This window comes from Epinephelus lanceolatus, chromosome 13 (assembly GCF_041903045.1).
Source record: "Epinephelus lanceolatus isolate andai-2023 chromosome 13, ASM4190304v1, whole genome shotgun sequence".
NCBI classification, from domain to species: domain Eukaryota; kingdom Metazoa; phylum Chordata; class Actinopteri; order Perciformes; family Serranidae; genus Epinephelus; species Epinephelus lanceolatus.
In genome coordinates, this window is record NC_135746.1 from 35,284,071 (window position 1) to 35,311,177 (window position 27,107).

The 27,107-nt window shown below is 41.5% G+C and overlaps 1 protein-coding gene across 4 annotated transcripts in view; it reads right to left on the bottom strand.

Moving 5' to 3' along the window:
* The window catches only part of fynb (FYN proto-oncogene, Src family tyrosine kinase b), a 112,196-nt gene that overhangs the window by 36,878 nt on the left and 48,211 nt on the right, over positions 1 to 27,107 (bottom strand). For all 4 annotated transcript variants that reach the window (XM_033648381.2, XM_033648379.2, XM_033648376.2 and 1 more), the window contains 2 exons: positions 12,467 to 12,723; positions 3,540 to 3,636 (listed from right to left, as the gene is read on the bottom strand). In XM_033648381.2, coding sequence (XP_033504272.2) covers positions 3,540 to 3,636; positions 12,467 to 12,713 — 344 coding nt within the window. In that variant the 5' untranslated portion in view covers positions 12,714 to 12,723. The remainder of the gene's footprint in view (positions 1 to 3,539; positions 3,637 to 12,466; positions 12,724 to 27,107) is intronic.

Below are 27,107 nucleotides of genomic sequence, written 5' to 3' on the forward strand. Positions count from 1 at the left end.
AATATTAGAAGTACATGCATGAACACTTAGTTAAGGGTGATTTCCACAGAGAGCGCAGGGACTCTGTGCACTTGATGTGTTTTTTTCACCTCTTCTCAGGCTACATACAGGCTGGAATACAGAACAAAGGCTGTAACCTAGATTTTAGAAATACTGAGCTCATGATTCCAAGTCTGCAAAACCCACCAACAACCCCAACAAGATTCACGTCCGTATTTTCCATACAAAAAATAAGAACTTCCTTGAAAAGCTAAATTTCAATGTTTATTCAATAATCATTTACGATTGTATACACTTTTTTTCCCCCTTATATATGTTGGATTGTATGCTAGTAATAAATCGGAATGATTCCAACATATTGCTAGCATACCAACTGACTCACTTTCCCTATAATTTCCAATTACATTGTTCTGTACAGGAAATGGAAACTATGTGATTATCAAAATAAACCTTATAAATTTTTGTTCATTATTTTCATTTTCCATAGATACATATATTCAGTTGACTGTTCAATACTATTTTCATCAAATCTGATTTCCCAACATGAAGGTCTAAACACTGTTTCAAAGCCTTCTCCGCATATTGCCAGATATTTGCTTCTAGTGGGGAATTACTGGATCCTTTAGTTTTGTACACCAAGGTTTGAACATTTCCACCACATGTTGATTTTTTAAATTGTAGGATGTAACTCCTCCCAGGTTGCTAAAACCCCCCAGATTCCCAGACCTCGCCCCATTCCTCTGATTGGCTGCTGTGGCTGTATTCGGCCTGAGAGATATGCAGATACTACTGTACTTGGGGCTGAAAAATAACTTTACAACCTCCACACTTTGGGGAAATAAGTGATTTAATTTATATTCTAACTTACAGTTGTCAATATGTAACTATAACAGTCTCCTTAAAGGATGCAAGAATTGAAACATTATCTATCATCAAGTAACAGGCTTGTACCAGTGAAACTAATTAGGACCAGTCTGATTCATTGTGATGTTTAGCTGAACCCGCTCTAATTTTTTTTTAAATTCCGAGATCAATCTAAGCATTTGTGCCTTTTCTCAGTGAAGAGCTGCGTACACTGTGTTTATTTGCTATTCACAGTGCAGCTTTATTTTCTACAGCTGGTTATTTTAGTGCATTTCATAACATGGATGGGTTTACAGTTTAGCCTATAATCTGCGCTTGAGGCAATTTTATATACAAAAGAAAACAGCAGTGTTGCGAATATGGGGAATAAAGAGAAATACATGTTCACAGTTTAAATTCTAAAAGTCATATTTATGCAATATTACCATTTGTCTGATTCAACCGAATCTTAAAGGGCTATTTCAGTGGTTTTTAACTTTTTAGCCCATTTAGTACATCACAGGTTGTCCTTCTGCAAAGCATGCTGCTGTGTTTAAGAAATGCTAACATTCACTATTTAAGTCAGCCACTAGTTACCACTGATTTTCTTAGGCCACTGAAATATATAAGTGGGCTCTTAGAACTTGCTTTACTTGTGTGTTTGTGTCTATCACAGTAAACATTAAAGGAACACTTCACCCCCCAGATGATGATTTGTACAGTATGTCAATTACTCACCCCGTGTTACGTTGAATTCGGGAAGAAAACTTGGATTTTCCCCACATGCCAGCACAAGCACATTACTCATCTGTGCGTGGCTATTTTTGTGGAAGTGTTTGAAAGTATTATGGTTTTACCAAAATGCATGTGTTTGTGAACTGCTGAGCATATGACTGGATAAATGAGACTTGGATTATACTTTACGAGTTGTATGAGAGTTTATAAATGGATGTTTTGATGCAATTTTGCTGCTGTTGAATGCAGACCCCCTTTACAATTCATCAAATTTTTCTCTGACATACAAATGATCATATAGGGGGGTGAAATGTTCCTTTAAGTCTACATTAAGGGTGTTCAAATCAGTCTGCACCTAAACTGAAGGGCTGCGTATTGATTCTCATACAGTACAGCAACGCAAATACATTTAAAAGAACAGTTAAGAATGCATCTGAAAATGGTCAGCAAAAGTATAAAGTACATGACCAAAGTCTGCAATACAGTGGTATGGTCCAAATCAGGGGATCAGTGCCAACATCTAGCTATAATAACATCATTATGGAAAATATAATGACTAATTCTGTGTAAGTTTCTGTAACACTCTCATTTTAAATTTGTTCCAGTTTTGTTTTTACTTGAAAAACACCATTGCCATTGTGAAACTAAAACATTGGCTCTATACTAAGTTATCCAGAATCCATGGTACAGTGTCCCTCCACTGACCGTGTTTGTCTTTCTGCACAGAAATAATAATAAAATATATTGCTTTTTCAGTCCACTTTGCTGCAATTAAAATGACTGAAGTGAGATGAACAGACTTAAAACTTCATCTTATTACGGTAAAACGAATGTTAAAGGTTGCTCTTTGGGTCATAATTTACAGTTGAAAAAAGGTAATATGTCGTAGTCATCATAAAACATTTAAAATTGCAATAATATTGTATTGTGACTTAAGTATAGGGATAATATTGTATCGTGGGGCCTCTGTTGATTCCCATCCCTACAACATACAGGTTATGAGCAATTAAAAACCAATGGAGTCACAGTAAACCTGCCGTCCCTCTGCAGTATCGCTCAGTACATGCACTGAGCAGCCTAATTACCACAAAATCTAAAGGAGAACAGGGTCAGAGCAGAGACCCAGCAGTGCACCCGCCTCCTCAAATGTCACTGCAGCACTGCCGAAACCCAAACAAAACAGACAGGCGGCTGACTGAGGGTCACTCCAGCAGGCTGAGACACAGCCTCACATAGACAGAGAGAACAACCATCTGTAAGCTGAGGCCAGGATGGTTAAGGAGCTGTCAGATGATCATGCCTCTCCTCCCTTCCACACAGTCACACACACATACAGTCTGCACTTCTGCTGACTGGAAGAAAGATTAGCCAACATCACTGTGGGTGTAACAGGGCACTTCCTGTCCAAGCTCAGAGTGAAGTCTTCGAGGAACACCACACTCGCAGTGCCTCAGTGGTTGGAGCTCCTGCTCCACCCTGTGTAAACCTTAAATAAACTGTGTTTACTGCAGATTGTCTTACTGCACGTTTAAGCCACCACTTTGGCCTCATTTAAAATGCTTTGCACCCTTTAATAATGTAACCAGTGTAAAACTGCTGCCAGTTCTGTTTTTCTTAACAATTCTTTATTGGAGTTAAGCCTTTTTTTTCCCACGTGTAAATTAATTTCGGTGTCAGTGTTGGGGCTCCCAGGTTGATTGATTTTTTTATAATTTGTACTTCAACAAACAGAAGTAAAGCTGATTAATTTTGGGCTATATCTTGCTCCAGATTATGAGAGCAAAACACTTTTTTCCCCACGTGCAGGCTGCCACATCTACCTCAGCTGAAATGCGACGCCCTGTCCTGTCTGCTCTCCTCTCAGCAGCTCCACCCCCCCTTTTTTTAAAGACAGTGATAAAATGGGAAACTCGCATTCCTCCCGAGTGCAGGCAGTCTGATAAGCAGCTGTGGTGACTTACGTGCTGTTGATAATCTGGAACCTTTCTCCTTTCCTGAAGCTGAGGTCGTCTTCTGTCCGCGCCTCGTAGTCATAAAGTGCCACAAAGAGGGTGACTCCTGCAGGAGGGATAGAATCACAGTGTCAGCGATCGGCACATTAGCGAGAGAAAATGAGGCACTGAATCACGGTTAAGTGACGACCCACAGGCAGCTGCAGCTCACTGGGTAAATACGGATCAATCTCAGGTTTGCATGTACGTCAGTCATGTTGACTGTAATGGGAACTCATCAAATTTCACAGGTGATGATTGATGATTAAATTGACTGGAAACCGGTCACCCAGGAACAGTTTCCCAATAATGACATTTTAGTACAGTAAATTTCCACAGGTCATGTTTCTGCATGAGACACTCCGGCATTAATTTTAGCCACATTAGCGGGGGGCTCTTGGGATAACAATGTTGGCCACTCTACTAATTTGGTTTGGACTGAAATACCTCAACTACTATTGGATGAATTACAATGACATTTAGAATTTTTCCCATGGTCCTGACATGATAAATCATAATTTGGTAATCGCCCAACTTTTTTTCTGGTGCCCCCAGCATGTCAAACTTTTCAATCATCCATCTCAATATCTACCTGATGGATTGGCACCCAATTCACAGCATTAAGCCTTAAGAATTCCTGGGGAGAGATCAGGGTATCAGTGAGATGCAGCACGGTGGAGGCTAGTACAGCAGGCATTAAGCCTGACCTTTTAGTATGGTCGTTAGGTACATCTATCAACACTTCAGTTATTGGTTGGGTTTCCACCCAAATGTAGCACAAATTTTAACTGAATTTTCAGAAAACTGGCAAAAGAAAATGGTAATTTTTGCACTTTTTCATCCACCAGGTGGGAGTTAGGTGGCGCTTATTCTGCAGTCATTATACCTTTACAAAAAATGAGCGCACAAGGAGATGATGTAAGAAGAAGAAGCGGAGAAGTAAGGGCATCATATTGCCTCATATCACTGGGCTTCAACACATCTAATAAGTCTTGTCTGCATTTGCCAAATGGCTCAGTAGCTAGTGCACTATCACAGACAGGAGGGTGATTGATTTGTTTAACTGAGGCATTGGCAGTCGGTGTCTGCAATTATTTAAAGGTAGGTTCTTAATAAAAGACCATAAACAATTGCTTTCTATTGTCTATTGCCCTGTCGTATATTGGCAACCATCCATTTGAGTGTACCCAAAAACTTCTGTCAAGCGGAGCACACCCAAGGAGGCTAAAAAGAGTGTACCCATGAACCCTGAGCGGACACAATACTATTTCTAGCAATGTCTGCTGTAACCATCTAACATTGCAGCTCCAGTTACATTGTGCATGTGTCATACCAGGAGCTGCCCACTAAAATCAGCCGCAGACTCCGTAAAGTCAAGCAGTCATTTTTGCCAGTCAGTGTACTCCTGGGGATGTTTTGGTCCCCAAATTTAGCCTCAGAGTGAGCATCCTGACTTACTCCTATACAGGCAGCTGCAGATGCAGACCCAGGGTGAATCTGAGTGAGACAGAGGCAGCTGCTTGGAGAGGCTTTTCCGGTCAGGATCCAAGATAATATTATCTTTAGCTTTCTGCTTAAAAATAGTGAAATGTACAGCGCACAGTAACTTAATATGAAACAGTCTCTGGCTTTTGTTTGATATCTAGTGTTGGTACAAAATGTACCAACCATCATTAGTGCAGTTAACGTGCATTAGCTTGGGCGGCTAACTTGGCTTGTTTACTATATCATGTGAACGTTGCTATCACCTTGAAACTCCTGCTGAACTCTGTTTAAACTCTCAAACTTTATATGGAAAAAGAGGAATGAATATTCTGACATGTATTTGAGAAGCTAAATCAAATCAGACTGGCATAATTCTGAGTCGGGTACAACGCTTTTTATACCTCATAGCTCATAGGATCAAATAGCATGTCCCAGCCTTCATTTAATAGACCTGCTCAAACAAAGGAAAACAATAGATGTTTCATAATGGAGAGCACACCTGACAATGGAAATAGAGCAACTAATATTACAGCTCTGTGCTATTGGAAGAGTTCTGGGAACAGCCTCCAGAGAGGACGAAGAGAGCTTGCAGTGGCCAATGCCATGGTGGTACGTCAAGACTGTGCGCCAGGTGGAAAACAGGTGGATGAAGACATACCCATTGTCAGAAAAACACATCTTATTAACAAATGAGTTTCAAGCGTACTAAACTCCTTTGTCTTGTAGTATTGTTAACCTTTGCTCTCTGTTAATTCTTTGCCACTTCAGCTTTCCTCTGGTAGAATTGGCTTCACAATGACAGAAAAATCTTTGCAGAATCAAAACTCTTCTCACAGAGTACCTCAAGTAACCTCCTCTCCGTCGAGTCTTATCTCCTCTCCCGCATCTCACGCCACTAATCCTACTAATTTTGCCCTCATCACACAAGTATAAAAGAATAGCAGCTCTCATTTGAATATCACCCAGTAGCACTTCTCTAGCAGGAGTGTTTTCTCAGCCCTACACTGCTGCCTTTTTGCTTGCGTGGGGCAAACGTGATGAAGGAGTTTAGGCTCATTATAGGACTTGTTAACAGATCGCAGCAAGAAGTTAACAACACAAGTGAAATTGTGAGGTGAAGAAAAACTCAACTGTTCAGCTACCCTTTTAGTTGTGCTGGGCACAACACACATATAACAAATAGGAATAAGAAGAACAAAAACATTTAGTACAGAAATAAAGGCCAAAGTCAACCAAACTGCTTCAGACTTTGAATGGTCCAGTGACAGAAACTGGGACTCCTATCAGGCGAGCTAAAAACCTCTCTAGATAAAGACCAGTGACCTACAAGACTGGGAGCATCCCAGTGGCTGAAACAGAACAGAATTAACTTGCAGAAGGGTACCAAACAGTGTTTTTATATCGTTTTCACACCCAAAATCCTCGGTGTAACTTAAGGTTTTTGCACAATTTCCATAAAGCTGACATCCACAACTTCCCTCACACTGTTGGCTTCTCTAGCGATAAGAGAAAATGATTTTCACACTACAGCAAGAGAGTTGTGGAAAGTTGTAATCTGCCAGAGCAAAACTAGCAAAGTGTGAAACTACAGCACTGAGGTTATGTAATTCAACTGAATGTACTAAATACAGTTCTGCTGACTGAGGCTTCAGTGAAAAGAAGTGATGTCCACCCCGTATGCTGGTTCTATTTTCTTTGCACTAAATTAGTAATGTCATTTAGGACAGATATAAATTCCCAAAAAAATCCCTTCCTACTGGCAGAATATGGAGGACAGCCCCTTAAAATACTTTTCATCAGCTGTTTTTTTAACTGTACACTGATTAGCATTCCAGTGCGGACGTGACAACCGTGCGCGGAGCCCTTTGACCCTCTAGTGAAGTGGTCACTGGTCAGCTGGAGATGCATGATAGACACAAATGTAAACAGCAATGTGTCTCAACTGTCCACTTGTGTTTGGATCAACAAAATGCTTTTTAAAACCAGTTGTAAACAGGGTCAAAGTAACCAAGTCAACACACCGACAATTTTATCCCTTATAGCCCCAAAAAGGATAATGTCCATAACTGCTATCACAGAGACTATCAGAATAAATAAATTTAGCCATTAAGTCCATGATGTCATCAAGAAATCATGTACTGACTTTGTATTTTCCAACTGATTTCAGTAGCACTCAAATTTTAAATGATTAATAAAGAATGAATCGAATCTGCCATGTGTGACACATGCTAGCTTTAACAAACGGTCTGTAAAGTGACGACAGTGACATACATTGCCATCAGCCTCAAACGTGTAATAACATTGCAAATAAGGTAGCAGGTTATAGTTTGAGAGTACATTGAGTTTTTTCCTGACAATTTCTTGGTGGATTATACAATGTTCTTCAAATATTTTCAAGATATTGGTCATTTGCCTTGTATAACAAATTTATAAACACTGGTTAAAAGAAACTACAGCATGGAGGTGTGGGGATATTAAAGAATAGTATCAGTGTACTTCATCAGTAGATGAGGGCCACACACAGCCTATTACATATGGTTAAAGCTCTGCTAAAAGCAAGTAAGTAGACCTTGAGTGAGTCGATTATTTTTGCCAAACTACTATTTCCAAACTGACATTTTACAGATATTCCACCAACCCACTTTATTTGGAACGTTTGTTAAATTGAAAGTGAGAGCATGCCAAGTGCAAACAAACCCCCACAGCCCCAGAGAAATGTGTGTGTGCAGATATTTCTGTAAACTCTTATCGTTTACTTTGTTTTCACATGAAGTTTGACTTAACTGTGTTTGTTTCCAACCAGTCTGATCATCTGACTCATCTTTCTCGCACCATTACACTTTGTTTTAGCGATGTCGCTGCAATTCCAGATCTTAACAATTGAATTAGTGAGCTTGATGTTATTATTATCAACAGGAAAGATGGCTAAAACTATAAAAACTGGAATGAAGTGGAATTACCCTTGAAGGGGGTTGGATTTCTATCTGACTCACTAAGTTTGATTTGTCTTGTCTCATCACAGAACACATGAGTGTGGAGATAAGACACTCAAAGTGTTTTGTTGAGGTCTGAGGTGACTGCAGCTGTTAAGCTGTTTTATGCCTCTGAGTGTTTGACAAATGGAAGTTGAGTGGGCACTTCTTCAAAGTCCACTTAAACTCTCTTGATCGCTTTTTTTTCCAAGTCATTTCACTTCAGACGCTCTCACCCGACTGAGGCTTTCTGGGAAACAGTGCTGATATTAAGAGAGCATGTGAGGCTGTTGCTGATAGGACTGCAGATAGCGAGGACCTGCTACTATTCATGTGATAACAAACAGAGAGAGGGGAGAGCAGGCTGTTCAAAAGACTGTCTGATTGAAACACTTTCTAACCGTCGCAACATAACAAGATCCTAAATGCATCACAGCTGCGGTGGGCGCTGCTCGAATGTTCTATTAGGTCAGCAGAGGTGGGCGTTAGGTATAAACTGGTTTATTGATTCATCTCAGAGTTGTCTGCTGGGATCCTACTCAATTAGTTATGTAAGGTTATAGAACTAGCTGTGAATTTCCATTCGGGGACATGACATCAGCAAAAGATCAACTGATAATCAATAATGGTTTGGATGCCAAATGCAATTTGGGTTCCTCTGCAGTGCGACTGAGGGGGGGTGATTGTGGCAAACAAGCTAGGCAGCTGTGTTATAACAGAGGTTGAGAGGGTAGGGCGGCTTATGTCCAAATTTCCCCACCAGGAGAAAATTAAAAAGCTAAACCCCTCTCTGCTCCTCTGCCACTGAGTGGATTTGGATTATACAGCGCAGAAAATAATCCACACTTTGAGCGAGAGGAGTCCTGCTAAGTTGAGTGGAAATGCTGAGTTCCTCTGCAGAGCAGCCTGGGCTCAGTCAAACATAAAGGATATCCTGAGTAGGAATATTCCCTACATAAACAATGATCCCCACACACAAAGCCCCGCACTAATGCCAGCCGGACGTTCCCGACAGGGCCGGGCTGGGGTCGGCAGTTGAGCTGTAGAAGGGTCTGTGAGGTGTGGACTGTCAGGATTTTAGGATGCCATAGGAAGTGTTTAACCGTGCAAAGAATCTCTAAGAGTTTGTGCTTTTGCATACGGAGGTGTATGTGCGTGGGCGGTTGCGAGCAAGTCTACCACTGGGTGCTTAAAATGTTGTAATTGTGTGGGAATTAAGTAAAAACAAATGACCTTCACACTTCTCACGTTAGCTGTTCTGACACTTTCCCTGTTCTGAAAAAAAACAATAAAGACACCCTTCAAAGAGGAACCCTTCAAATGAAGTACTTCCTCCTTTGGTGTTCTTTACAAAATACTATTTGTCTCTCCAAGCTTTGATTAAGCGTTTTCAGACCGGAAGAACTTTTTCATAGTTCAAAGAAGATAGTTTGAAGAACCCTCCTTCTATTGTGTCCGCACTGCAAGAACTAGGACCGATCACAGTTCTTACAATGCCATTTTGAGGGACCTTTTTTAGCTCCTATTTAGAGTAGGAACTCTTTCAGTGCACCCATTTGCCATGTAAACAACAGACAACACAAAATACAAACAACTTGTGACAGAAAAAATGAAAGAAAACACTAACGAATTGGCCTTGAGCTCACCTGGTAGTATGCACCCCATATACACCGAATCTTACATGTTGCCCTTTGCTTCAAATTATTTCCCCCTCTCTCTGTCACCATTCCTGTCAACCTTTGGCTATACCATCAATAAAAGGCAGATTTTGACTTGTCAAAGAACGATATTAGAATCTTCACTTGCCAGCTTATGTTACTTTAATGTTACTATTGTTGGTGTGAATGCAAACAGACACAAAGCCCTTTAAGGTATGCAGTTCTTGAAGGAGCTCCCCAATGGGTGGGTCCTCTCAGGCAGACCCCAGAACTGTTTGGTCCGACAACTCCTACTGTCTCTTGAAATCAAATAGTTTGACCTCTCCTCACATTTGATTGTTTGTCATTTGTGGTGACCCCGGACATGATCAGTGTTCTACTTTACTTCTGTGGTAATTTGTTTTATCTTTATTCGACCAGGTAATTTTACCGCATGCTGTCTTTATCAGTCACATTCACACATGGAGGCTGGCCAGTCCAACCACAGTGATCTATTGGCCATTTGGGGGCGGCGGTAGCTCAGTCCATATGGACTTGGGTTGGGAACCGGAGGGTCGGCTGTTCAAGTCCCCGTCCGGACCAAAAATATGGAGCGTGGACTGGTAGCTGGAGAGGTGCCAGTTCACCTCCTGGGCACTGCCGAGGTGCCCCTGAGCAAGGCACCGAACCCCCCAACCGCTCAGAGCGCCTGTCATGGGCAGCCCACTCTGACATCTCTCCACTTAGTGCATGTATAGGTCCAGTTTGTGCATGTGTGTGTTCGGACCTGTGTGTAATTGACAACAGAGTGAAAAAAAATTGAATTTCCCCTCGGGGATTAATAAAGTATATAAAAATTTAAAAAAAGCAGCCTCACTGGTGCAGATAAGGGTCAAGTGTTAGTGATGGGGGGGGAGGTATTCTACGGTGCAGGGACTGAACCAGCGACTAACATCCAACCATTTTGCAACTTTCTGAAACAATTTGAATTTCTTTCTCAAACTCTCTTTTTTATCTCCTCACACAACAGCTTCACTATCACGTCACAATGAACACCAACACCAGTTTGAAAGTGTGCTCCATATTGACAGTACAAAGACTGGCACAAGACAGAATTCTCTTCTAGTTGTGTTACAGGCACCTAACTGCAACCTGAATCATATTCTTATTCAGGTCTATTTTCTTCTGTTTTTATACATGAAACAACAGTGATTGTGAGTTGTAATGTGGGTGACCTACACTCTAATACTACACCTAAAAGAACATCCTGTGTAGACACAGACAGAGGACTGAAGCTGCTGTATTAAGTGTGTTGCTATCATTGAGCAGCCTGTGTAGACATTGTGTGAGGGCCTCTACACTGGACCACTGGAAGAATTTGTTTTCCTATTGAAAGAGTGAAGATCCCAAATGTTGAGGTAACATTACTGTGGGTGTTACACTCTGCTTAGGTTTTATGCCTCACTGCGGTGCTCAAAGTTCAATTAGTGTAAACTTTATTTGGTGTTGACCTTTCATTGTGCAACTAATGAGATCACAGCTGTCCAAGACAAAACCCGAGAACAACCTGTGATAGATGAAAAGCGTATTCTCTTTGTGTCTGAGTTCCCAGAGCTCCACAAAAGACGACCATTACATCCTTCCTGAACATAGATGTAGAGTCTGGGGAGGGCGCAGGGGACACGTCCACCTCAATATTTTCAACGTGTGCAACATGTGCAAACACTTTTATCTCGACAAAACTGAGGACATTTACACCAAAAAATGATGCAGAAAAGGCACAAATTCACCAGAATTCATCAGATGAAGTGTTTGATATTGAAAAAAATCCCCTCTTTCATGTGTCAACTCCAATGTTGAAAAGTAACGTACGCCCTTGTCTTGATATTGGCAGAAAGACTACCACATGTAATAGCAGTACTGTAAACAGAGGCTGTCCCCTTCAAGAAAACACATTATCAGTTGAGTAAAGTGACAGAAGCCATCTCGCAGTAATCATGCTTCTTTACTATTAGCCAATAAGTCGGCGAAGGGACAAGGTTGGGGAGGATATATGGGTTTACCAAATGTTGGACTTTATCATAGAGACTTGGGTGACTGGACGAATATATCGACTATTGGCGACTGGCAGAATACATTGGCGGTTGGTTTTCCTGGGTGGTTTTTGCCATAGCGGGCCACACACAAACACATACACAAACATATTGGCAATTGGTGGTTGTTGGGCTGATGGTGGCCGGTTGGAAAATGTAATATTTCGCCCAACCTTAATGGAGACCAAAGTTTGTTTCCTGTTTCACACCGACAGTCAGCACTAGTTTTCCACAGTCATTTCTGGACCTTAAATTAGCAGTTATTGTTGCGACGATGACGATCAAGGTCACCCAACCATGACAAAGTAGTCAGTTCAACCCAAACCAGAAAACCATACAAGTTGTTTTTGTGGCTAATCGTAACCAAATGCCACTGTAGTGTTGTCATCATACACAGCACATTAAAGAGCAAGTAAATGTACCTACAAATGTCCCTTAGGTCTGGTAAGATGCCGGGATGGTGCTTACTCTTTAAATTCACTGTTAACAACAGACTGCCCTCAACATATAGCTATAGCACAAGTTTATTTCATTTCCCCAAATACCTATTTTTTTCCTTTTAATAATGCAGAACTAATAACAACACATTTATAAACACATTGACAGTACAACATTTTTAATGCAAGAAGGGATGACTAATGTGATTTTAGATGACAGAAATCATATTTTAAATAACAGTGGTTGTCTAACTGACATTGAGCATCCCTTACCTGTCCCACCACGAGTCCTCAGGGTTCCAGTGTGAGAGGAAGTGCTGACCCCACCGAAGACGGTCATCCCCTGTCCGACAGGGGCGTGGAAGTTGTTGTAGTTGGGGATGGCGGTGACCCCGAAGCTGGGGTAGTGCTGTGGCGTGGGGTCGGCCCCATAGCGGTAGCCCGCTCCCTGGGAGATGCTGGTGTCTCTGTCGTCTGTGAGTTTGGTTGCTTCCTTATCCTTGCATTGCACACAGCCCATTATCTATAGTCTGTGGATGACAACAGAGACAAAGGACATTAGGTTGGTTTAGATTAAACTGGTTGACTTGAGTGATTAATCATAGAAATGGTTAGAAAAATGTAAACACACTACATAAAAACAGAATGACTGTGTAGATAAACCCCATTTAAAGGTGTGAATAGACCTATCTGGATCATAACTCTTAACTGATCATGACAGTGGAAGATTACATGTGATAATGGGCAGGAGAAATAAAAACCCAAACAGGCTAAAAGAGCCTTAATGCTGGCACTGAATTCATCTATAAGCTGGACTGGTGGATCGATGAGGTGAAACATGCTGTCTGGCCGCACAGCACACCAAAATGAACTATATTCATCACTCTGTTCAAGGTTCGCCCCTCACACTGCTTTCTCTACAGATGACATCCTTCCACTGATTAGCACTCTGGTCTGGGAGGCAGCGACCTTTTGTTTATAGCCTGACACACAGCTTGGTCTCTGGATGACTCACACAAACAGCGTGTCTCTTTCTTGGTCAGGAGGAATAACGGCTCCTATAACACTGATGTCAGGGAGGCCGGCCGGAGAGAAGGGGAGACGTGGAGGCATGGCGCTGTGCTGTCACCATCACCCTGTTGATCTTAATGGAGAGTGGTGGGAGGACAGAGTGTTGGCGGCGAAGAATCACTCAGCCTGAGCAGACTGAAGTGAGAATCTTTGCCTCGCTTCCACATGTTGGACGCCATCAAAGCATTCAACCTTTCTCTTTACTGTGCAGTCTACCTATAAATCATCCCTCATAAGCCTCTTTATAAAAAAAGGTCTACAGTGTTGCACGGTATGCTGCAAGATCTGACTTTCTACTTTAAAAACAGGAATTCTATCTGGCAAATACAGCCACAGCAACACACACTGAACGGGACAAAGTGGGTCAAAGTAAAACCGAAACTTCCAGGTTGTGTTCCAGAAGTAAGAGAAAACATATTTAACTACACTAATAACAAAAAATAATGGAAGCTGTAGTTATTTTTGTACTCTTAAAGGCATCATGTTAAAATCACAAGGGTTGGAGTGGAGCTGATTTGTCTGATAATATGGAAAGTAAACAACAGGAAAACACTTGATTTTTTTCAGGAAGGCTGATGAAAGAGTTGCAGAATGAGACACTGCATTAAGAGGCTAGAGGATAGCCCAGATGTAACATCATGACTTTGGCTCTCTGTAGACTGCACAAAAAACATGGACGCAAAATTGTTGATGCATCCATGTTACTTGAAAGGTTGTCTCGTGTAGCCAGACCTTTGTCCACAGCTCTGTGTGAGCGCTAGAGAAAGGTCTTCAATCACAGGTTATCTTACTGCAAAAGGGATAAAAAATGCTCTGGCTTGTTTTTGTTCCTTTAAACCGATCACAATTGTCATGTGTGGCACTAGGCGCAGTATGCAGCAATGGTGGTCTTGCAAAACAGTGTTGGGAGGGAACCTGTTTTAATGGAACATCTGCACGCAGGGACATCACTGGACCTGTTTAAACCTCAGAAGATCTGCTGGCTGTATGTCACTCTAGCAGAACATTACTATGACAATATCACAGGAGCTTGTGTGAAGTGGAACGGATCGATGCAATAGTGAGATGCATTAGTGAGAAAAGATGTGACAAATCAACTCAGACTGGCCGTGTCAGAAAACGGATCAACATTGGGCACAAGAGTCCTGTGAGTCTGGGCTTGTCTGAGGTGCGTTCACAAGTTGTTTTATCCATTGTGGATATTCACAACAATTCACCGAAAAATGACACAGCCTTATTGCACGATTGAAAACGTGCAAGTTGTTCACTCCAAAGTTAGTGTTGTTTCTCGCAGCAAAGTGAATTTGGAAACTGCTACATGCAAACAGTGGAAGGAAGGGAGAATGCCAGCCGAAATCAGAGAAATTAGAGAAATCAGAGGCCCAGTAGCAGGCTTATAGCCACAGTTGACATCTGGTTAGTCAGACTACTTTAAAGGTCCCCACTATATGTTAAGATCCTGCATTTCCCATAATGCAACCCAACAGCATCTTTTTATTGGTCACCTTCTGCCTGGTATATGCCCACATCTTGCAAACTCCACACCTCCAGCTCAACCTGAAAGTTCATTCTTTTATGAACCTCATAATTATTCATCACAACTCTGTTTTTCATTTACCATTCATATTTGAATTGAGATGAGTATTTAATAAAACTCAGGGAGCTTTATATTTCAATACTACTCCCCACGACTAGTAAACTGATCTTTATGCATAAAATCAGTGGAGTTCCCCTTAAAAGGAAAGGTTTTTTTTAAGTTTTGAAGCTTGGATTTGGGGGCAGAATCACAAGAATCCCAATTAAGTCAAAGAGGAGTAGGCCTGGGTGGGTGGAGCTGCAACTGCATTAGTAAGCTAGAGGTGCTGCCGCTGAGACAGCTGTCAATCAGGCAAACATATTTCTCTTATCCTAAAAATCTCCTTTGTAAAACAACCATTCAATCACAATCACAAATCCATGTTGCCTCTAAAGCAGGGTATACGCTGTACAATGTTAGAAATGTTGTTTATTTCCAACTACTGCTGTGCAATTAAACTGTCTGTGATGTAAAGCCAAGGCTCACAATTTATGTGCTCACACTGTACAGTCCGATGTCCAAGCCACATCCTGAGTGCTCACACTGTACATGTATAAGAGAAAATAAAATAGCCCATCAGCCCCTGCAGACTGTTCTGGCAACTGACAATCAATAAAGATTTGTTTAACAGCTCCAAGGCAGGTCAAAGTTTAATTGTTGACGGAGGTCTGTAACATTTCACCGCTACAGCTCACAATACTTTATTCATATTGGTAGTGATAGAAGGAGGATGAGACATTAAAAAGCCACGTATACTGTTGCCAAAGCCTGACCAACCTGTCCTCAATATTTTGCGTCGCGGCGCCATGATGATACATTGTGTCGCAATGGCACTTTCCGATGCTCTGTTTGCTACTTTGTTCAAAACAGACATTGGGGAATTGACTCATGGCTCTGCTTCAACAGTGCGAGAGTCTGACAACGGCCAGTTGGGAGCAGCTGATTGGGCCATGATCAGTCGTTGCTCCCCTCTGTACACTGCACAGCAAACCCAACAAAGCTGAAATTCAATGCGACTCTGAAAGGACTTGTGCGGCTCAAAATTTGGGTCAGAAGTGGACTCCAATCGTTCAGCCTATGCTCAGCTTAAGGCATACATTAAGGGATGTGAAATTAGCTGTTGAGGTCCAAACCTGATTTTTTTTCCCAAGAGAAAAGTTCAGAACTTTTGAAAAACCTCATTACAATGTGTGATTTTTTTTTTTTTTTTTTGGAGCCTGACCCCGGTGGCAATCAGTGGTGCTGCATCTACAAGAGGCACTCAAACAATTTGACCTGACAAAGTCAATGTACTTGTCATAAAGAGGATGACTCAGCCTGTGAAAACACTTGTATAATGTGTTATGTGGCTCAGTGGGAGCTTTGTCAAGTCGGTGACATTACTTCAACGACATCACCGGCCGTGTCAGCTTGGTTTGGAGATGCAGTCGCATTATGAGAATTGAAGGATCCAGTGTTCGTGGAGCTTGGATATCTGGATATCTCAGCCTCTGCTGATTTGATTTTGACAACTTTTTTTTTTTTTTTTTTTTTAAATTGGTCTTTTACAAGCTACCCCACTTTATGAAAGTGAAAACTACTGATAAGGTTGTTCTGACTTTGCTTCTGTAATAAGCTGAAACTACTGGGTTGTAGTGAACCAGGAATATATCCACTGTAGACAGCTTTATGTCACAGAGACAAAAGAATGTTTCTATTGTATGTAGATACAGTTCCACCAGACTCTCAAAACATCTTGAAATACTTTCTCAATAGTTTATTTATGACTAAGCGAGGACGGTCTTTCTTCCTCAGCAAAATTACATGCTAAGATTTGAAAAATGACATGAGCCACACCACAGCGGAGCACAAGATTACCCTCTGACAATTTGATGTACTCCCAGAGGAATTAATGCTACCTAATTGTTTCTCTGCAAAACAAGGATGGAAATACCAATGTTGACAGCACAGACACAACGGGCAATAAATCCAGGCTCTCCTTGGAAGACAAAGTGCCGGTCTGGCCTTCAGCTCCAGTCTGTCCTCAAATGTGTCATTTGAGAATATATTTCACTCCCTCCTCGTTCTTTCTCTCTATCTTCTGGCACAGTCGCCTCATCTGACTGCAGTGAGAAGCAGGAAATGTATTCACTTGTGACACACTGTGAGGACAGAGAGAAGAATAATGAAGGAGGAGTGTGGGCTTCCCCTTCTTAGCAGTAGCAATAAACAAGTGGAGGATCAAAGAAAGGAACCTCACTCTTCTACCAATTGACAGTGTCACTGACAAACAACAAGCGCTCTGAATTGAGATAATCACACACCGATCTACTGACAAGCTGCCGGAGACAAGAGGCTGGAAAGACTAAAGACAATAAGTAACCAAACAGAAACACAATGGCACAATATCCATCTAATGATAATATCACAGTAAATAGGATGTTGCTGTGGATATTTATGCTCCCCAGAGGATGGATCATAATGGTTTCCATGACTGCCATGGTCTAGTGCCACCATTGAGCCAAACTTCAAACGGCATGCAGGAAATTACCTAAACTTATCTAACATAATCCCTTGGCCAGGTTGAAATGAAATGTACCGAGTACAATCATGCTACTCAGAGGATGAACCCTTTCTGTCTTAGATACTACATGACCCTTGCTGTAGTGCCTCCCTTTACATTAAATAAAGATCCCACTAGGAACATGACATTTACATGAAAGATGGAGAAACGTTGTTATTGATCTTGCTGTATACATCAGTTAAACATTATCAAGTATTTTTCCTTAGACCTAACAAAAATGCAACTGTTCACAATGTTAACCATGTGTTTTAAACTGTGACACTTCATATTTGACTTTCTGTGGTGCCAGCACCTAATTTTAAGTCATTACATGGCACCGCCACATAATGCGGTCTTAAAAGGTCATGGTCATTTATCAAATTTTAATGGGATAAGGTTGTAATTCGTCTTGAGGTCTATGCACAGGTAATCCGAAATCTGTATGAGATGTTGACATGCCATGGTGCAAAGTGACAATGTGTATTTTGTCAAGAACAAACTGGAGGTACTTGTACTTTACTTTAGTACTTCCATCCACTTAATTTTGGAGACAAATTTGTCTTTACAAATCGAGATTTTTCCTAGATAACAATATAAGCTTGTAAAATGTGTCTGGTGCTGAATAAACTTCAGCACCCAACAGTAAATAAACTACTTAAAATTAGCTTGAACTCATACAAGTTGATTTAGAAATAAGAATCCAAAAATATCATGTAATATAAAAATATAATATAATGTACTTTAACTTTTGATACTGAAATTACATTTTGCTGTTCCAATACTTTTACTTAGGTAACATTTTCCAGCCAGGACTTTTACCTGTGATGAAGTAATTTTAGACTTTAGATTTTTTACTTTAGCAAAGGATCTGAATATTTCTTCCATCAGTGACAAAATATAACATGAATACACCAAAAACCAGGATACTTGTGTACATGTAAATGTTTCAGTTCTTTCACTACAGCCCCTTTTGCACACTGCCTGTTCAAGGCGGGAATATCATGCTGTTATGGTCTCGCCCTTAATCTGCCACATATTGACGACGCATCATGCTTGTGACCTACCACAGGAGATTTAAAAAGTAGCTGCTAGCAATTAGCGGCTAACTCAGTGGCCATAAATGTCCGCAAATTGGGAAAACAATAAGGTCTGGGAGCTCCTTGACCTCCAACAGAGGACAAATCAGCCGCCATATAACAAGGATAGTAAATGATTGTTTTTAACATGTTAATGCCATTGTTGTTGCTTATAAAGTGCTGCAGACGGGTATGTCATACGCTGCACCCGTCACGCCTTTTCTGATTCCACAGAGCCACGGTGCAGGACATAATCACACACTAGAGCGGCATAATGCTGCTGTCATTTGGTTATGTGTAAAAATGCAAAGAAGGCATGAAGAAGGGACTTCACAGTGGCTCTGTAGCGTGATCTTTCTGTAAAATGGGCTTATAACAGTACTTGTAGCATCTAACACTTTCCATCTAATACAACTTCTACGTCCAACCAACATATCTTTAACCTTGTAGTCTTGTTGACGTTCAGTGCAGCTTTTAGTGTCAAGATTAGAACATTTACAAAATTAACGAGGGCTATCCTTGTTTAAGCTTTGGTCTTTGTTGATGCCAGTGCAGCCACTGAGAGAAACCTTCTTTCCTCTACCAATTAGGAGAGCAGCCTCACACTGACTGACACACTGTGACCACTCTCTTTCAACGTAATTACAGACTGATCCCTCAGACGGCATGCTGGTGTGCACAGAGGCCGAAATGCCCGTCAGCACAATCAGAGGTTGTCACAGGAAGTGGGGGTGTTGGAAGGAGAGAAATCTCACCATATTATTTGTGTTGTTTTTTTTAAACCAAACAAGAAAACAAGTCTTTGCCAAGGACGAGCCTTTCAGACTGAATGCCTTGTCCTCACTCTTGGTGAAATCTTATGTTCATTCCGTGTCTTGTTTTTAATGTTAGTAAAAACAAAATTTTCTTCAATAATTCAACATAACAGGGGGTGAGTAATTGGTACACAAATGATCATTGGTGGGTGAAGTGTTCTCTTAAACTGATATGGTTGATTAAATGTGTATTGTGTTGAATTATAAGAGTATAAAAAGCGATTCCACTTTGTTTTACAAATTAATGCCAGTGCTTGTCCTTTAGCAGTTTGCACAGTTAACCATTAAATGACACACATCACACATAAGGTGCCTTTTGGATTTGGACACAACCTCTGTGCTGACAGCTGCATTAGCAAAGAGGATCAGAATGAGTGCGATATCACCTTCTTGCTCCTTGCAATTGACTTGGTTTGACCCGTGTCAACAACCTGGCATCAACGCCGCAGGCAGAGCGGAGTGGGCGGCTCACACATGAAGCAGTGGTGTTGCAGCACACGCCACCACGGCTCTGTCAGTGGGTGTTGTAATCCTGTGTGACAGGACGTGGGGCAGGCAGGGGGCCAGGCAACAACAGCAAGCAATGCTACGCTCAGTGCAAGACTGCAGAGCATCTCTAATCGTATATGCTCACAGCAGACGCCAGCGCCGACTGAGACCACAAACTGCTCTGCATCCTGATTCTTTACATAACCCGTGACTGGCAGAGGCAGACTGAATCGGCTTTTGGAAGGGAAACAAATGTATTGATCCCTCTGAGCCGGATGGACAGCTGTTCCTGTGCAGTTGTTAAATGATAATCTTTGGCGGAGGAGGGGTGTGTTTTCAGGGAGAGATATGGCTTAGCATCACAGCTGGTCATATGGAGCTGGATGTAGGTGGTTTTGATGGATGTTTGATTCTGATTAGGGGCAGATCATGATGACAGCAGCAAAAACAATACAGCAACACACCACTGCACCACTGCAATATGTAAAGCATTGTGGAGGCACTGCTGTCACCCAGAGTGACATTACACATCAAGCAGTCAGTAATGACTGGATCTGCTGCTACCAGAGGCCCAGTTGGAGTATTATTATTCCACTCTGCTATTCTAGTATTCTCTGCTGACAGAGACAGACGCAGCCCCAAGAGCCAGAAACAAGTAAACAGGGAGGTTACTTTCAAAACTTAGATATTACCTCAGGTAACATTGCAGGCCTAATTCAGGGAATGACACTTTATACTAACTTGCAATAACTAAAATCATTAAGTTTAAATTCACAGATTCTTATTCTAGACCTCTGAAAATCGCCCACATCTAAAGATTCAAAAGATCTCGTGCTGTGTTCATTGATGGTGGCCAAGCAGCTTTGTAGGTGGGACACAACTCTACTGGAGGTATGAACAGGATTGTTATTCTCTCAGTTGGTGTTCTGATCGTGGCTAGTCTTAAATTAGTTAATGAAAACTATGACTAAATATGTTCGTCAACTGCTACTTTTTCCATGACTAAGACGAGACGATGATGAGGTGGCACAGACGTCATTAAATGGATGTCACTGGTATGGCTTGTATATCCCTTTCCTTTTACTACTTTATAATGTATTGTATTGGTTTTACTGTGTAACATAGTTTATTTTTTAAATGAAACTGATTATGTTGATTGTGCTGCCAACTTGACCAGGACTCCCTAGAAGAAGAGATTTTGTATCTCAGTGGGACCTTCCTAGCTAAACAAAAGATAAATAAATATATAATTAAATAAAATGAACAATAACTGTGAAAATACCAACATGGAACACTGTTGATGACAAAACTAAACTAAAATGGAGTTTAAAAACAAAAACTTCACTAAAATCTCTTCAATAAAAAAGAGAAGACAAAACATTATAGAGTGTTTTATCTTTCTCCAATGCTCGACTGTTTCCTGAGCTGTGAGTGCCACATCAGGAGTACACCGGCAGCATTCAATTAACACGGTGAGGAAACCCAGAGTAAATTACTTAAGTTAAAATTAAAGCTATAGTTGGTAACTTTTTTAGCAAACATGCCAAAAAGTTATTATATCCTGGCATTTTACATGAGGGAGATAATCTGTGCAAGAGTTCATGCTCCTCTGCCCATAGTGCTCCTAATGGCATTTGCAAGAATCAAGACAACAGCGAATCAGAGTTGAGGAGTCGCTAATGCAGCTGTCAATCATGTCAATCACGGCTTGTGAACTGCGGTCAAACTGTCAAAGTAGGCAGCGCTGATCAAATACTAATCAAGATTCTGTTACTGCATTGCCTATTTCTCACCTCAAATGTTTTCAGAAACATATTTCAGTGTACTGTTTACCTGTAAAATGAGAACATTTGTTTTGTTTTGGCTTGACTGTTTTTAACATGGCCGCTAAGTCACAAACTTTCCCCTTTTACAGCTAAACAATGTACTAAAATATGTTTCTGAAAACATTGTAAGGGAGAAAATAGGCAATGCAGCAACAGAATCTTGGTTAATATTTGACTAGACTCACAAGTCAGTCTTTAGATGCTTTGCTTAACTAAAGACTGATGACTTTCTCCCTGATTTTTTTTTGCTCGCTGAACTCTTGTGCTCATAAACATAGTCCGACTAGAAACATGTGTAGCCGTACAAAATGGCTCAAGTCGCTGTAAGTCCTTCATTTCCACAATCTTGTGGACTAAGCACACGTTTGATAAAATGTAGTTAAATCTCTCGGCATCCATTTTCAAGCTCTCTGTGTGTTTGTTGCCTTGCGGACGAGAAAAGGGTGAGCGCACATTTCCGTGAGGGCGTGTCCTTTTCAAAAATGCAAGAGGCGTTGCTTTGTTGCCGGACGTTTTCGCCGGTGTGTTAAACACACTTTAGAAAGGAGTGTCCCCAGACTATCAGAAGGCGGAGATCTCTGATTGTCTGGTGGCGAGACTAATATTTGACTGACATGAGAGACAGCTGCTCTCTCTGAAAACAGCCTGTGATTGGCCAAAGTCCCAACCAGAGGTGCAATTTAGTGTTCTCTCAGCTTGAATTACAATATTGTCAGTTTATTATGGAATTTGCGCAATGACGCAGAGATTTAACCACAAAACAATACAGCTTGAGAAAAAAAAGAGGTTTAAACCTGTTTATGTTACAGTGAGGCTGAGAGAAAAAAATGCATTACTTTATCAGAGGGGAAGTAATGTGGTCATGAAATATCTAGTGAGAATACCACAGACCTGAAGTGACACATTTGGTGTGTATTTTTTTAATTAGATAATGATAAGATAAAAACTTATGTGAAATAAGTTTGACTAAAATGACAATATTATCATTTTCGGCTTGCCTGGATTGACTGGAATGTTCAATATAATCTGATGACCAACACAGACTAAAATCTCAAGAGCTTTAATTGACTAAAAAAATTAAGATAAGACTAAAATGGCCAGACTATATGTCAACTAAAACTTGACTAAAAAAACAGGATGAGGTTGCCTAAATATGATAAGAAATAACAAGGACATTTGACACAGGACTAAGACTATGAGGTAACAAGATAAATACTAATGATGGTGATGGAGAGCACTGTCTAACTTTCCCAAATCTCCCCAAATCATCTGACAAGCATTAAATCCATGTTTATGTTTGAAATATCCTCACGTAAATCCTTTCTTCCTCCCCGACAACAATCCAACAAACACCACACTCTGTTATTCAATTACTGTGTTTTTCTAACCAACTCTAATCAATCAGAACAATCGTTTGAGCAATCAGATTAGTGGATTCATGTTAGATGCAATCTGCTGCAGTCCAAAGACAGCCGTGACAGTTCTGAGCCCTGTTTGTCCGACTCCTTCCTCCACAGCCCTCTGCAGGCCCAGTGAGGGCCGAGCTCATTGCTGATTGCTCCCTTTGAACTGAAGGCTCTTTCATCCCTTTTATTTCCCTCTTCCTTCCCTCCTTTTCACACAGCCCTCTCTGCTGATTAATTATTCCTCCTTCGCAGAAAAAGCCGCCACCTGCTTGCCGTAGGGGCTGTTTTGCTGTTTACTCCCCCAGTCTCTCACTCCTCGGGAAACAGCTCCAGAGGCGACTGAAGCGACGACCAGAACTGAGGTGTTTGTCACAGCGTTTTCACTAAAATGAACCGTTGCAAAGTGTTTCTGGAATGCATACACGTTTACATAAAGAAAATGTGCATTATTCTCCTTCTGTTGGCTTACATACAGCTTACAGTATCCTGTCAGGAAGCACATCCTCCCATGTTTCAGCCTCTTTCAACATGAAATCAATGAACCCTCGGGGAAAATCCAATTACAGAGCAGGACCTGACCAGTAGTGGAGTCAGATCTATAATTAGTTAACACAACAGGCTATTCATATAACACTGGATGGACAAAATTCATTAGCTTCTTTAATTGCAGCCAAAGACCTAAAGCATCTGAACATATAAAGAGTGTGATTTATGGAATAAATGGGATGAAAATCAATTAACTCAACATGAATTAAGGTGGCATCCACCTGTGCTCCATGTCTAAGAAAAGACAGGGATAAAGAGAAGTGCTGGGGGGGGTTTGTCCAGAGGCACGCCCACATACACGTGCTGCTCTGGGTGAATAATTAATGTGGCGGGTGTGCAGAGCTGAAGGTATGTCATGGCGTTCGGGGGGAGAAGACGCTGCATTTATATTTGATGGGGAAGTGATGGGGCGGGGTCATTAGATGCAGAAGCCGAGGGAGGGGGGTCTGGGTGGTTGGTGAAGGAGATGGAGGGCATGCTGTCTCATATTAACCCCCCCCTAGGGAAGGCTTTTTCCATCCCTTTGGTCATTGGAGGTCTGAAGTGAAGTCCCACGGGATTGTGTCTGTCTGAGTGAAAACACCTCCGGCTCCAGCAGAGTGGAAACAGGGTGGGTGGAGGCTGCAGAGGTGGACTACTAATTTGTTTCACACAGATTGGGTCATACATGTGGGAGCATATATCATCGTCAAGGACACGTAATACACTACAACTCTACAGTTTTAAACTGTGCCACTGGAAACTAGGGTTGGGCAATTAGACAAAAATGTCGAGTACATCAGTGGTTATCTTTGGGGGGCAATTTTTTCCTCATTTTATTTTGCTTAAACAAAGGGTTGAGATTGGTAAGCCTTACAAGACTACTCAGCTACAGATTCTAGGCCAGCAATGGCAGACAGAGTAGAAAAACAGTGTGTAGAGCCACATCTAATTCTGTGAATAAAGGATTTATTTGTTGGGCTGACAGTGGACAGTTGGAAAATTTTAACATATCGCCCAACCCTACTGGACGCAGACCCCCTTAACACCTGGCAAGTGCACTAAATGCACAGATAATTGTCTTGAATGGTAAGAAAGATTTACAATCTAAGAGTAGCTGTAACTGTTGAAGCAGTATCTGGAGCATTACTGATTCTACAGAGCATACGTGTAAAATATGTGTAACCTGGTATCCCTATTCACAATGAGATCAGAGATTAGTTACTTACTTAACTCAGGAAATTCAAATATTTACTTGCACTCTTTTAAAGGAAAAGTTGAACATTTTTGGGATGTGCACTTATTTGCTTTCTTTCCGAGAGTGAGATGAAAAGTTTTACACCACACATGTTGATGTGCTAAAGGTGGAGTGTGTAGGATTTAGGGACATCTATTAGCAGAAATGCAATATAATATTCATAATCATGTTTTTTGTAGGTGTATAATTATCTGTTGAATTTTTATCACCCTAGAATGAACCGTTTATATCTACATACCAAGCTGGTCCTCTTCCATTGAGTCCATCATGTTGTTTCTACAGTAGCCCAGAATGGACAAACCAAATACTGGCTCTAAATGGGGCCTTTCCTTTTTTTGCATTACCTAAAGGCCACTGTAAACACTTGGAAAGGGAAAGGTGAACGTAAGGCTCTTCAGTTGGTTGCAATCTTCACTGGATTCTTACCACTAGATGCCACTAAATCCTACGCACTGCTCTTTCAAGTAGAGAGCTTGAGCCAGAGGGTGATTAGCCTAGCTTAGCATAAAGACTGGAGGCAGGGAAAAGGTGGCCTGGCTGTGTAAAACAATATGCCTACCAGCACTTTTAAATCTGACAAAAAAAGGTCAAACTGTTCCTGATATATATCCGCCTGGCTTACGCCTCTTGTCAATGCATGCAATTGGACACATGTTACTGAGGACAGTGAATTTGGAGGTCTACATTGGCTGCACAATCTAGCAGAACGTAAGGGCATGGCTACAGTCTCTACTTTCTATATACTGACACTGGTATGATGACAAATACGCACATAATCAATAACATACACAGTATACAGTAAGAGGGAGATAAAGTACTTTAAAGCAAGTAAATCACCATTGAAATGACTGCAATGAGGAATCATATCAGTCATCTACAGTATATATGGGTATTGTATATCTAGTTTAAAGCACAATCAATATGCTTTCTGAACATCACATACAATACATAAATGATAAATTATTACCAATAATCACTCTGTTTTAGCTCTGTTTTGGTCTCTACCAACTCCTGGGGGAAGTGTCTGGCTCTTTACCTGCTAAATGCTCCACTATGTTCCCCAGTTAGTCACTAACTCTGAGAGTAGTAGGTTTATCAGAGCTACAGCTGCCTGCTGTGGCTGAATTAAAGCAATGAAACTGAACCAAAACAGCAAAGTTACACTACAGCTGAAAGACGCTAAAACCCTCCACAGTGGTGACTTGACTAATAGTTTTCTGATGGTTCATCACTATGAATGCTATCTTTCACATAGTTACATGACCCCCTGCTCAAATAAAAATATTATTGCTCTTGACATATTCAATTTTGCAGCAAAGATGAGTTGCTTAGTTGTCTCGTGTGCCAGACATTTTTCATACCCGACAGCTGGAATTTAACTTAGTATGATGCAATGTAATAGTTAGAGTTGGAGCCTTTTTCCATGAACCACTAACATTCATTTGTCTGCCTCTGTTCATAAATATCAGTTTAAGTTCATACCGTTGACAAATTGTGAACTGTCACCCGACATTGCTGACCTTTAAGGAAGCAGAGAGAACCAGAGTCCAAAATGGAGGAGGCCATTAGGCTGGCTGTATGGCACCGCCCACAAGTGATCAGAAAGTCACAACACAAAGCTTCCGACACCACCTATTTCTACAACTCACCCTGCTGTAGTACAGACAACACACCATGAAAGAATTATTCACTTTACGCTGTCCTCCTGCTGTGCCCTTCATCAGGAGGAAGACCAAAATAGACAGACAGACAGAGAGGGAGGGAGGTCTGCGTGGAGTAATAATGAGGTAGAAAAAGATTACAGGGGCAAAAACGGAGGGCACAGAGCAGAGAAAGAAGAACAGTGGCTGATAAAGAAGAGGAGGAGGAGGAGGGGGGAGAGCGTGGCGGCATTGAAGTGAAGGAGAGAGTCAACAGGGGGCGGGTGATGGAGTAGATAGACAGGAAGATAGGGAGGGGAGGAGTGAGCACCCCGACACTTGACAAAGGGAGCAGGCTAATGATGGGCTCTGGGTGTCACATCTTCTCTGCCAGGGGAAAGCCTCATCTCTGCACTCCCAGCATGCCGTCCTGCCTGTGTCATGCAGCATCCCGCTGAGGGAGGAGGCCCGTGCCAAGCAAGGTTACCGTTCACACACACAAACACACACACACCAACACGCAGACAGATGGAGGGGTGTATCCACACAAGCATAACATGCCCCACACAAACACATCCTCTCTCTATTGCTTCCTCTTTCATTGATTCATATGCAGTCAAGCTATAAGCATGAGTGCATGCAGCCAGCACCCTACTCCACTGTCACCACAGCTGCAAGTCACTGTGCATC